Genomic DNA, 12,917 nt, shown 5'->3' with positions numbered 1-12,917 from the left:
TGGCCAGAAAGGCAGTGCTTACCCCAGACTGGATCCCACATTGGGACACAAGATGCCATAAAGTTCATCACTGGGTTGACCCAGTTGGTAAAACTGGACTGCAATAGTGGATTTGACACAAGTATTATATCGATGTTAGACTCCCTGAAGTCAAAAACTATACTGTGGAGAATTTCTCTATGTTCAGATGTAATTCTCCAGAGACAGGGAGAAACACAAGAAAACAATGAAGTAAATGAGGTAAAATATTACAAAATAGATAAAGGATGTATGGTTTTTCTTCCCACTGTTTATTTTCTGCAACTTCTTTTATAGAAAGAAATTATTTCTAGATAAAAATGTAAATATATTTGAAAACATGTCATGTTAACCTGAAAGTTTTATGGAGAAGCCCATTGAACCAAATTCTTCAAATTCCCACCTGTAAGTTGAAATCCTTCATATGCCTGATAAGCTTACATGTTCACATCATCAACCTCATTGCCCTCAACAAGTAAAGTTGTACAATATTTGGATTTTCAGACGGTGAGAATCAGTCACTAAACAATTGCCCTGGTACAGTGAATGTTAACAGGCTCTTTTTACTCTTTTTACATGCAGCAGATTCACTTATGCTAGTCCCTGTAGTCTCTTAAAAATATTGTCATAGCATCAAGAGTTTCTAAATCTCCATCAGCGTGATCAAGCTTTCTATTGTCTCATTTGCCCCCTTGTAAACAGTCAGCAGGATATCTCCGTCATTTGCCTCCACCGTATGTACTCCATTCATACTCTATTAATGAGAGGAAAGAGAAAAAAATAAACTTGACAATAAGAAATACAGAGCAGTTTTCTTACTCAGGGATGTCAAGACTGTGAAGACAGAATGTTAGCTGACATATATGCCTCTCCACATAGCATGGCTACACAAGTAGCTTTCTTTCTAGAAGTAGGAAGATGGTTAATTTATGGTTTTTCATTCCAAAGGGCTTTGGGGTTCCCATTTAATAGGTAAAATAACAGAAACATCCGTCTGCAATTTATAGATGATACATGTGTCTCTCCCTCCGCCACCTTTAAATATATGGACACTGAATTGTGAGAAAGGAAAGCATACCTTCCCATTCCTCCATGGTATTATGCCCAAACTGGGCTCAGGCCCAATTCCATATCCGAATTCTGAATCCATTAGTGGTTCTGCCTAAAAGGCTCCATTTTTCAAAATTATAACTTTTCTTTAAAACATAATGTTTTCATTATTGACATTGTTATCAGCAGAAAATATTAGCGATTGTTTACAGTAAGTGTGGAATAAAACACAATTACAGTGTGCTCTAAGAAGAAAAATATGAGGTGGTCATTTTATTGAAAATGGCTTCATTATTAACCATGAAGCTTTCTTCCCCTTTTGTTATCAAAACTCACTAGTAGATACGTAAATCTTTTATTTCACACTTTGTCAGAATTGGAGAAGTTATCTGATGATGACCCTATTTCAGCAGCCTCCTTTAGCAGTGGGACTCGGTGCTTACCAGGACTGCCTTGGCATGAACCAGGGAAGGGGAGGCTGGAAGGGAAGAGGGGGAAACGAAGGTGGGAAGCGCTGTCAGCAAATACTAGTAGATGCAGAACAAAACATATATACAAACATTAGGCCCATAGAGCAAAAATGTTTTTAAACCCAGCCTCCCTCATGGACATAAATATTCTGTAGCTGTCATTCTGAAGGAGCCCTGGGCACGTGAGAATCAATTGCTGCCAGTCAGGCGGGAAGAGTTATTGAACTAAATCCCTTTGTCTCTTCTCCCCCAGGATTGACATCTTCAAGTACGTGATCTACGGCATCGCAGCTGCCTTCTTTGTGTACGGCATTCTGCTGATGGTGGAAGGTTTCTTCACCACCGGTGCCATCAAAGATCTCTATGGGGATTTCAAAATCACCACTTGCGGCAGATGCGTGAGCGCCTGGGTATGTTATTTGTCGGTGTTCAGGGTTGAATGTGGGTTTGTGTCAATAGCACACAGGTGTTTGTATTCATCTGCCAAGAACGAAAGTATTTTTTTTTTTTATCACAGTAACATTCCCTCTTGTGACGGCGATCTAAAATCTTAAAAATGTTATTTTCTAAATTAAGATTATTCCGTGTGAAAATTCAGCTGCAAATTCTCAAATCATATGCAACATAACTGGTTTTTGTTTTAGAGGCAGCAAAACAAAGGAGATTGATTCGTGACTTTTTTTTCCCCCAAAGGGCTTTGGGGTTCCCATACAATATTTAGAATAACAGAAAAAAATCCATCTGCAATTAGGGACAATATATGTGTCTCTTCTCCTTAAATATATGCCTTTGCATTTTACTGTAAATTTGAGAGAACTGTACTATGTAATTTCTGTTTAATATGACATAAGGTAAAAATTATACCGTTATATTAAATTATCTTTTTTTTTCTTTTTTTTTTTAAAGATTTTATTTAATTTTTTGACAGACAGAGATCACAAGTAGGCAGAGAGGCAGGCAGAGAGAGAGGAGGAAGCAGGCTCCCCGCTGAGCAGAGAGCCTGATGCGGGTCTCGATCCCAGGGTCCTAGGATCATGACCTGAGCTGAAGGCAGAGGCTTTAAACCACTGAGCCACCCAGGCGCCCCATTAAATTATCTTTTAAATCCTTACTGATACGATATTTAATGGTAAATCAAACTTCCAACCCTATTCTAGAGCTAATGCAACGCAGACAATGCATGTATAGCTGTTAAGCACAAAAGCAGTTTAAAAATTAAGGGTAATATAGTTGAAAGTACTTTTGCATTTTTATGCAGAATGATTTCCCTATAAAGAAATGTTGGAACTCCCATCATTGACTAACAGGTTTCTCTTTCTTTTTCAATGTTCTATAGGAACGTCTACTTACCTTTCATATTAAGTGAGAGGTCTCTAATAAGGAATGAGATAGTTTATTTCAGTCTTACAGGAAAGTTTGAAAATAGCTATTACCCACCAAACTTCTGTTGGTAAAACCAAAGTTTTACCAGCTCGTAGCAAGTTCTGTCATGGTGCTTAGTATCAGAGGTGATAATCATCTGAAAATACTTGGCCCAGTGTTACGGGAACCTGGAGTTGTCTCTGGAATCATTGCTTGTAAGACTCATTTCTTTCCCGGAGTGATGCTTACTGTAATAATTAAGTCTTTAGGACTAGTAATATCAAATTACAGATCTGGAGGAAGGTAAGTTAAAGGTCTTTGATTCATTTCAAAAATAAAATATGACTATTCTGTGAGCCAGTTGTCAGTGATACCTCAGCAATTTCTCTATTAAGAAAGCAAGTTGTGAGGGGCACCTGGGTGGCTCAGTGGTTAAGCATCTGGCTTCGGCTCAGGTCATGATCTCGGGGTCCCTGCATCGGGCTCCCTGCTCAGCAGTGTGGCTTCTCTCCCTCTACCTCTGCCATTCCCTCCACTTGTGCTCTCTCTCTCTCTCTAGCTCTCTGTCATATAAATAAATAAAATCTTGATTTGAGGTTCATTTATATTCTGCCAAGAGAGTACAGTGATTTCAACTAACCATAGGCTTTCCCTCCGGTTGGGTCAGTACTGTTATAACACCGTGTGTGTGTCTGAGCATGCCCCTAACTCCTCTGGATCAGTTTACTCATTTACAGCATGAGGTACTAGATCATCCCTAAAGCTCCTTCCAGCTTAGAGAGTCCATGATTCTAAAACACGATTCAAACAGTAGAGAAAAAGGACTATGCAAGCACGTTTTTACCCCTGGGGAGCAATACTGTGCAGGAAGAGTGCGGTTGCTTCTGCTGCTGCACTGAGAATTTTAAACTCAACGCTGTGGGATTGGATGCCGAAGTCAAATATGGCAGAAGAAAACGGACCTCTACGCAGTTAGTAATTGTCTGCTTACCCTTCAGACATCCCAAGGATATTTCAAATAAGAAGGTTTAAAGCTCAAACCCGAGCCCCCTTCCTTTCTGTAACAGTAACAAGTGTTCGTCAGTCCCGCCCAGCAGACCAGAGGGCCGGCAGCAGCTGCTTGGGGTCCTCCAGAGGCCATACAGGAGGGAGTCAGGCTCCTGAGACACCCCAGCCACTCCTTGAGCACCCCCTTTGCCGCCTGGGAATGAGCGGACCCCCGCAGAGCGCTGGCGTAGCGAGGGCCCAGCTCCACTGCCTGGAAGCACAGGGGGGTGGGACCTGTGACCCTCTCTCCCCACAGCACACCCACCTCGCTGGACCCGCTGGACTGGCGGTCACAGGGAACGGGGAGGCAGTCCAGTCACCCTCTCCAGCTACCCATCTTCCCTGTTCTCTATTTCCACTCTGCTGCTTTCTTTTCATTTGTAGGTCGATTACACCTTACAGTCTACTCTGTGTTCTATGAGTCACCTGTTAGCCTGCATTATCGATCTTCCTTCACGTTAAAAATGTCCTGTTGATGCCGCATCAATGCATTTCTTGGAATACTGGATAGTATTAAAGGATGGAATACTTGTGGATGTTTGTTTGGTTTGGTTTGGTTTCGTTTCGTTTGGTTTGCTTTTTTTTGCAACAAGCATATGAAGTGAAAAGCTTCCAGAATTAGTAGTAAAAGAAACTTGTTATTCCAGCCCTGTTTCTCTACGTTTTCTAAAAAGTAAAATGGTTACTAACTGAATCTACATCAGCACAAATGTAGTTAATGTTAAAGCAGCATTTTATCACTGAAGAGAGGATACTAATCAATAATCTCTTTTTTTCCCCATTTTATTTTATTTTATTTCTTATCAGTGTTCCAGCATTCATTGTTTATGCACCACACCCAGTGCTCCATGCAATCCGCGCCCTCCATAATACCCACCACCAGGCTCACCTATCCTCCCATCCCCTCCCCTCTAAAACCCTCAGTTTGTTTCTCAGAGTCCACAGTCTCTCATGGTTTGCCTCCCCCTCCGATTTCCCCCAACTCCCTTCTCCTCTCCATCTCCCCATGTCCTCCGTGTTATTTGTTATGCTCCACAAGTAAGTGAAACCATATGATAACTGACTCTCTCTGCTTGACTTATTTCACGTAGCGTAATCTTCTCCAGTCCCGTCCATGTTGATACAAAAGTTGGGTATTCATCCTTTCTGATGGAGGCATAATACTCCATTGTATATATGGACCACATCTTCTTTATCCATTCATCCATTGAAGGACATCTTGGCTCTTCCCACAGTTTGGCGACTTGGCCATGGCTCCCATGAACATTGGGGTACAGATGGCCCTTCCTTTCAATACATCAGTATTTGGGGGGTAAATACCCAGTAGTGTAATTGCAGGGTCATAGGGAAGCTCTATTTTTAATTTCTTAAGGAATCTCCACACTGTTTTCTTAATGAATGCTCTTGAAAGCACAACTTGATCTGCATTATGGGTTTCCTCTCACACAATATCAAGACCAATTCAAGTTCATTTCAAAATTTTAAATGCGATCCTTCGAAACCCTGAATGTGAGGCACATAAAACATAAAAGCACAGTATTAACCTTTGTATTAGGGTAGCACGTGAAAAGTTATTAAATACTTGAAGTAACAAAATTTACTTAAATTAAATATTAAATGGCACCAGGCTGAGTATGAGTCAACACATGTTATTTGATACATTAAACCTGAACTAAATAAGTTTAGTGAATATAGAAATATTTCTTTTTTTTTTAATCTTTTTTTCTTTAAGATTGTATTTATTTATTTGACAGACAGCGATCACAAGTAGGCAGAGAGGCCGGCAGAGAGAGAGAGGAGAAAGCAGGCTTCCCAGTGAGCAGAGAGCCTGATGTGGGGCTTGATCCCAGGACTCTGGGATCATGACCTGAGCCGAAGGCAGAGGCTTTAACCCAGTGAGCCACCCAGGCGCCCCATAGAAATATTTATTTTCTTTGAATTTCCTCTCCATTAAATATTAAGCCAAAAATATATTTATTCAGTTGCAACTGGGGAGGCATTCAGTGTCTCACATTTTGAAATGTGGGCGTATGTATTGTGTCATCACTAAGTGTTCTCATTTCCCAGAATTTCCTAATTACCATTATGACACCAACATGGATCTCAGAATCTGTCTATGCTTGTTCCGACACTTTAGATTTTTTTTTAAAAAGATTTTATTTATTTATCTGACAGAGAGAGAGAGAGATCACAAGTAGCCAGAAAGGCAGGCAGAGAGAGAGGGGGGAGAGGCAGGCTCCCCGCTGAGCAGAGAGCCCGATGTGGGGCTCGACCCAGGACCCTGAGATCATGACCTGAGCTGAAGGCAGAGGCTTAACCCACTGAGCCACCCAGGTGCCCCGACACTTTAGATTTTTAAGCCCAACAGTTTTGAAGTAATAGAATTCTTAAATGTACTATTCTCTGTGGAAATTCCTATATTTGTTTTTCATAAATCTACCAGCTCTAGACTCAAATAAAACAAGAAAAACTTTAGAAAATATGTGTATTCATTTGCGAGGGCTTGCCGTGACAGAGGTACCACAATGAATGGCTTCAACAGTGGAAATTTATTGTCTCACATTTCTGGAAGCCAGAAGTCCCAGGTCAGGGTGTTGGGAGGGTTGGTCCCTTCTGAGGCCACATGGGAGAATGTGGTATGTTGCTGTCATCTCTGGTGTCCCAGGCTTCTAGAAGCCTCACCCCCAAAATTGCCCTCGTCTTCTCATGGTGTCCTCCCTGAATGCTTGTCTGCGCTCAGCCTTCCCTGTCTCCGGGACTCCTGTTGTATTGGATTAGGGCCCTCATTTTTAAATTTTCTTATCTCCTGTAAAAACCCTGTGTCCAAATAAACTCACATTATGAGGTACTGGGGGTTGGGACTTCATCACATGAATTTTGAAGAAAAATAACATTCAGCTCACAACAGCATGCTGCATACAATGTTTAAAGCAGCAAAATTAAGCAGTAACTATTGTTAATCTCATTGTACAGGTGACAAAATGTTTTCTGTTTATTTACTTTTAAACACCTTTCCCGTTAGCCTCCGATGCGTCTATATTTTTGGCCACAGCATTTCAGACACGTGTCTGTAAGACATACTCTCTGTAATTACTTTTAAATCTATTCAGTATGTCATGACTCATCGTTCATTTTCATGGTTTATAGTCCAGTTTTAATAATAAGTGCAGTAATAATCATGGAAAGTGTTTGCTTGGTGCTGTCCGCGCCGGTTGCTGTAGAATGCGCTTTGTGAAATACTAGACATGTCGGGCCGCAGACAACTGTGTGAAGTGGAAGCTTGTATCACTCGCATTTCCCAGCTGTGGGAACCACCACTTGAAGACCAGTGACTTACCTGGCACGCAGCCCTGTCCTTAACCTCCTGGTCCCTCCTGATCAGGATTTGCCTCGTCATTTTATGGTGCATTTGGGCTAATTTCATGGAATAATTACCTGTTTGGGAGGGTCTTTTGTAACTCATCAGCCCGCTCTCTGTTCTACGTTTGGGAAGATCATTCACCGATGATTAGAAGTCCTTCCTTGCAGCGATGCCCTCATTTTGACCTTTGCTTTTATCCGTGGTTGTGAATTATCTCTTTTTAACAATACAAGGATGCTTCGTGGAACACAGAGGAGCTCCACACTGTGAGATACTTTTCTGTTTTGATGACTGCCTGTCAGGAGTCTTAAGGTAACTTTCTAAGTGAAATTGTCATCAAGGAACTCTTCATTCTAGTCTCTATCTAAAATGCAGTGTCTTTTGAAATTAAATTTAAGAAAAAAATAACATTTTTGATCCAAGACTTGCCAAGCCAGAGTTCCTACAGTAAGGCCCGTGTTCTCTAGGCTATAGCTAACCAGGAGAAGGCAAGGTCTTTTTTTTTTTTTTTTAGATTGTAACAGTACACTGTCACACTGGTTTCTCAGTATGAGGGAAAACAAAACACCTTGGGCATAGTGGTAATATCTGGAAATAATGTGCTAAAAAGCACCGCATTGTGGAGGAAGGAACCAGGGTTTTATTTGCCACATGTGTCCGAAGCAGCTCCCATGCAGGGTTTCAGACCCAAACTGTAAATAGTGGGACAGGAGACGAATCCCAGCCTTTTCACATACTAATGATAGTATCACATCAATTATGGGGAAAAAGAAGATAAACCTCATTCTTTTCAGATGTTGAGCATACAAGTTGACAGAAAATTTCAGTTAGCCTCATAAAATGACAGTGACAAAACGAGAGTACCTGTTGTGAAATGTAAGAGCTTCTCATGTTAGATTTTTAAATGCAAGACACTTCTGGCCACCGGAAATGAAATTATTTTTTAAATGGGTTCCATTGATGTTAATGTGCCAGGTATTTCCATACACGTAATAGTTATTTAAATAGGCCACTAGGCTAGGGATGAAATAACCATCATGAATTACAATTGGTCTTTTAAAGTATTGTTTGGGTAGTGGACCCCTCTCTTTTCCAACAAGAACTTTGTGCCCGCAATGCTGGAATAATCTGGATGCAAAAGATACTTGTTTTTATATTTGTTTTTAGGATAAAAGCAAGAGCTATATATTTTATGACTTTGCCCTTAAATCAGTAATATTATTCAGACAAAACATGCTTCATCACATTTTTTGAGACTTTAGTTTCTTTCCCTGTTTTTCTCATTTTGAGATTAACTTCTGTAGTTTATGTTGCTTTGTGGGGAAACTAAGTACCTTAAGGATATAAAAATGTAAATGTTCACTGAGGAATTACGACACTTAGCTTTATTATATGGGGATCCTTGGTCAAAAAAACCATTTCTCACACATTGGCTATATACTTGATATTAAAACAGCATTCACTAAAAGAAAGTGTCCTCTGCAGTAATATTTGCGGGAAAATAATGTATTCAACTAGTCCAGTGATGCTTTTATTTTTAAAATTATTTGATTTTACTTGAATTCTGTTTTGGCTTGAAAAAGGAAAATCTTGGGGCATCTGGGGGGCACACTCGGTTAAGCGTCTGACTCTTGATTTCAGCTCAGGTCATGCTCTCAGGGTGGTGAGATGCAGCCCCACATGGGGCTCCTTCCTCATTGGGGAGTCTGCTTACGATTCTCTCTCTCCCTCTCCCTCTGCCAAAAAAAATGAAAAAATCAAAAATAAAAGTAAAGTCTCTTTCACTGACTATTTTGAGGATTTCTTACATAGACTGAGGTGCCATGCTGGGCGCTGCTAATGGGAGAAGCTACAGAACATGCCCCTGCCTCTGGGGATTTTCCAGTCTAGTTAGAATAATCAGGCGACTTGTACACATGCGAAGCATAATGATGAACAGGGACACTTACTGTGTTTGCACAGAGAAAAGGGGATTAATTAAACTGTGTTGTTGACCAGTATGTACCTGAGGCCTTGTACAGTGCACATCCTTGACACACGGGAAATTTCAATTACTAATGAACTGATGAGTAAAAGTGGCCCTTAATTTGGGTTTGGAAGGATAGAAGGACATTCTACAGGCAACCTGGAGGCTGAAAATTAGAACAAAATGTTTAGGATACTGCAGTTACCAAGGTGTTATATCCGGCAGGTGCAAAATCCTAATAGATTGTATATTAAGTTCTGAAGGGTTTACATTTGATTTGTTCAATGAATGAGACCAATGCAAGTTATTAAAGAAGAAAACATTACTGTTAGCATATTTTAAAATAGATGTTGGTGTTTAGAGCAGTTTTAGGTTCACATCAAAATTAAGTGGGAAGTGCAGAGATTTCCTATATCTCCCTGGTTCCCACATATGCACCACTATGAAAATCCCAGAGTGACCCATTTGCCACAACCAATGAACCTGAAGATCGCAATTGACATTAGTTCACTCTTGGTGTTGCACATTCTGTGGGTCTGGACAAATGTATCCACCACTATAGCACCCACAGACTAGTCTCACTAAAAACCCTCTGCACTGCACTGTTCATCCCCCATCCCCCCAACTCCCAGCAACCGCTGATCATTTTCCTGTTTCAATAGATTTACCTTTTCCAGAATGTCATACAGTAGGTAGCCTTATCTGAGTGGCTTTTTTCACTTAGTAATATGCAGTTTTAAGGTTCTCTGTACATCTTTGCATGACCTGATGGTTCATTTCCCTTTGGTACCGAGTGGTGGTTCATTGTCCGGATGGACCACAGTCTGTTTATCCATTCACTGACTCAAGGACATCTGCATTGCTTCTAGGTTTTGGCAATGATGAACGCAGCTGCTATACACGTAGCCAATCATTTTCAGAACAATTTTCTGATCACTGCTTGTGCCTAGGTAGTTTGGGGCCATAATGATGACAAAGAAGATGATGATGATTGCATATTTTCAAGCTAGTTTACATAATAAGTGACATAAGTTTTTTCTGCAGCAAACTTTATAGGGCGTGCTTTCTGGAGCCTTCTGAGTTCAGTATTGTTAGTGTTGCTCCATTTTGCATGTGTGGTGATAGCATGTCCTGGTATCGATCTGCTTTTCTTCTACTCGGTATCGTTTTGTTTTGGATTGTCGTTCTCGACCAGGGGCTGTTTTCCTCACTGAGCATGTCGAGAAGCAGTGGCTGGTCACCGGCTTCTGGTGGCCTGCAGTCGTGCGCAGAACAGGCCCATAACAAGGAATTTGCCGGCTTTCCATGGTGCTGAATTTGAGAAGCCCTGGTTTAGAAATTTGGTTCATATCCAACGCCTCGTGCCTCCATGCGTTTGGCTGACACTGGCATAAATTTCTGGCAAATCATCCCGACTTCACCTTTTCTTACTTCAGGCGCGGTCCCCTGAGGAGCCTAAAGATGACTGTCAGCGAAGTCCTGACGCCCTGTGTACCCCCGAGAGCTTTACTGATCCCAGGAGCGCAGTGGTTCTTCACACTGGATGCCCGTTAGAATTGCCTGCAGAGGTTTTTAAAACTAGAGGTAGACTCAGGGGCACCTGGGTGGCTCAGCTGCTTAAGCATCCAGCTCTTGATTTCAGCTCACATCGTGATCTCCTGGGTTGTGGGATCAAGCCCCGCATCAGGCTCTGTGCTCAGCGGGGAGTCTGCTGGAAGCTTCTCTCCCTCGGCCCCTCCCCACACTTGCTTTCTCTCCCTTTCTCTGTCTCTTAAATACATAAATAAGCATTTAAAAATACATAGATGTAGATGCAGTGTGCATGGGCAGACCTGAGTATCGCTCTCTCTCACAGCTGCCAGATGCTCCCCCTGTGTGGCCAGGGTTGAAAAACACTATCAGAGGCTGTGCTCTCAACTAATGTCTACTGGTCTGCCGTTTCGTCACGGTGCATCTGGGCTCTGAGCTATTTCTGTCTGCCTGGTGACTATAGCTCAGGACATGGGATTGCATATTTTAAAGTTGCTAAGAGAGTAGGTCTTAAAAGTTCTCATCACAAGAAGAAAATTTTGTGACGTGTTACGGTGACATGTTACCCAGACTTACTGATTGTGGTGATCATTTCACAGTGTAGGTAAATATCGAATCACTAGGTCATACACCTGAAACTAATGTACTGTTATCTGTCCATTATTCCTCAGTTAAAAAGAAAAGTAACTTATTATTATTAACTACTTATTATTACATATTATTTATAACAATTATAATTATATATTATTTATTATGAATGCTCAGATGACAGAATATGTATCTGTCACAGTACCAGCAATGAAAAGCTAGATATAAACATGATAATTATGAAATATTTTATTACATACTTTTTTTTGTTACCTAGTATTACGCTTGATCTTTTTTCTTCTTCTTCTTTTTTTTTTTTTTTTAGTTTATTTGAGACAGAGAGAGAGAGAGCACAAGCGGGTAAGAGGGTCAGAGAGAGAGAGAGAAGCAGACTTTCTGCTGAGCAGGGAGCCTAGTTCAGGGCCGCTCCCAGGACCCCGAGATCATGACCTGAGCTGAAGGCAGATGCTTAACCGATTGAGCCACCCAGGCACCCCTACACTTGATCATTTGGAATAATTCTTCAATTTGAGTAATTATCAGATCCCAGGATAAAACATTACATAGGAAGAGAGAATTGTATTTATAGCTTGTTTAATTTGGATACTTTCGTGACCACGAACTTCTGTTCCCTGAAATGTAACAGGTTTGCGCTCAAAATTCAAAAGTAAGGTCTTTTGTGCCTTTTTTTAGAATAAAACATATAAATTAATAGTCATGAAAATACTTTCTCGCAGCAAAGAGTTCCTCTGTTAGCACTGAGCTCTGTTAATTGGCTCGGGCACTGCAGCTTGCCGAGGAAAGCAAGTGTGAGTCCCTGCAGTGGTTTCCAAAGTTGCGCCTTCTGTCGCCCCATAAAGTAGCAGCAGTCACAGAGTCCAAAGTGTTCAGTCTACTTTGAATCTAAACCTATTGAATTATAGGTCCCATTCGACAGTGAACAGCACCTTCAAAAGAAGCTTTTGAGAAATCCCCCGGGACAGAAAGAAAACCAAGATAGAGAGGATGTAGCCAAAGGCATGCTGATTGCCCTCCCAGGGACTTCCGAGTGGCTTTTAGCCGTCCAAAGCAGTGTGCTTCAAGCTGCCGTATCATGTTCGTTGTTCTTGAGACTATAAATTAGCCTTGGATCTACAATTGCAAATAATGAAAATGTTAATAAAGAGGGCTTTTTTTTTTCCTCCAAGGAGTTCCAGTAACAAGATTTCTTCAGTTTTGGGGTGGTTTCCAAACTTTCTAGAGCCTTTCTCCTCTTGAGTGGGAGCCTGCCTTGAATAACTTTCCCAGACTCAAGAACTTCTTTTTACTTTCTCCACACGTGAAATGAAATCTAATTCCCTTATTCTGTATAGTCCTATCATTCAGCCAAAGCATATATTTTTATAGGCGTGGCGGTAATCACAATACTGCTGTCTTGCATAAAAATAGCTAATATTTTGTCTGTGCTTCTTACTAGCCCAGTTCTGTGCTAAATGACTTTTATGTGCTACTTCCTTCCAGCCTCACTAAATCACATAAGAGCAAT

The 12,917-nt window shown here is 41.1% G+C and overlaps 1 protein-coding gene across 1 annotated transcript in view; it reads left to right on the top strand.

Annotated features, from left to right (window-relative positions):
* GPM6A (glycoprotein M6A) overlaps positions 1–12,917 on the top strand; it is a 45,050-nt gene that overhangs the window by 16,022 nt on the left and 16,111 nt on the right. Inside the window, exon 2 of the mRNA XM_080831008.1 lies at positions 1,792–1,948. Within this exon, the coding sequence (XP_080687134.1) occupies positions 1,792–1,948 (157 nt within the window). The remainder of the gene's footprint in view (positions 1–1,791; positions 1,949–12,917) is intronic.

This window comes from Martes martes (assembly GCF_963455335.1).
Source record: "Martes martes genome assembly, chromosome: 2".
NCBI lineage: Eukaryota > Metazoa > Chordata > Mammalia > Carnivora > Mustelidae > Martes > Martes martes.
The sequence above is the reverse complement of the archived record's forward strand: the minus strand, read 5'-3'. Positions and strand labels throughout refer to the sequence as shown.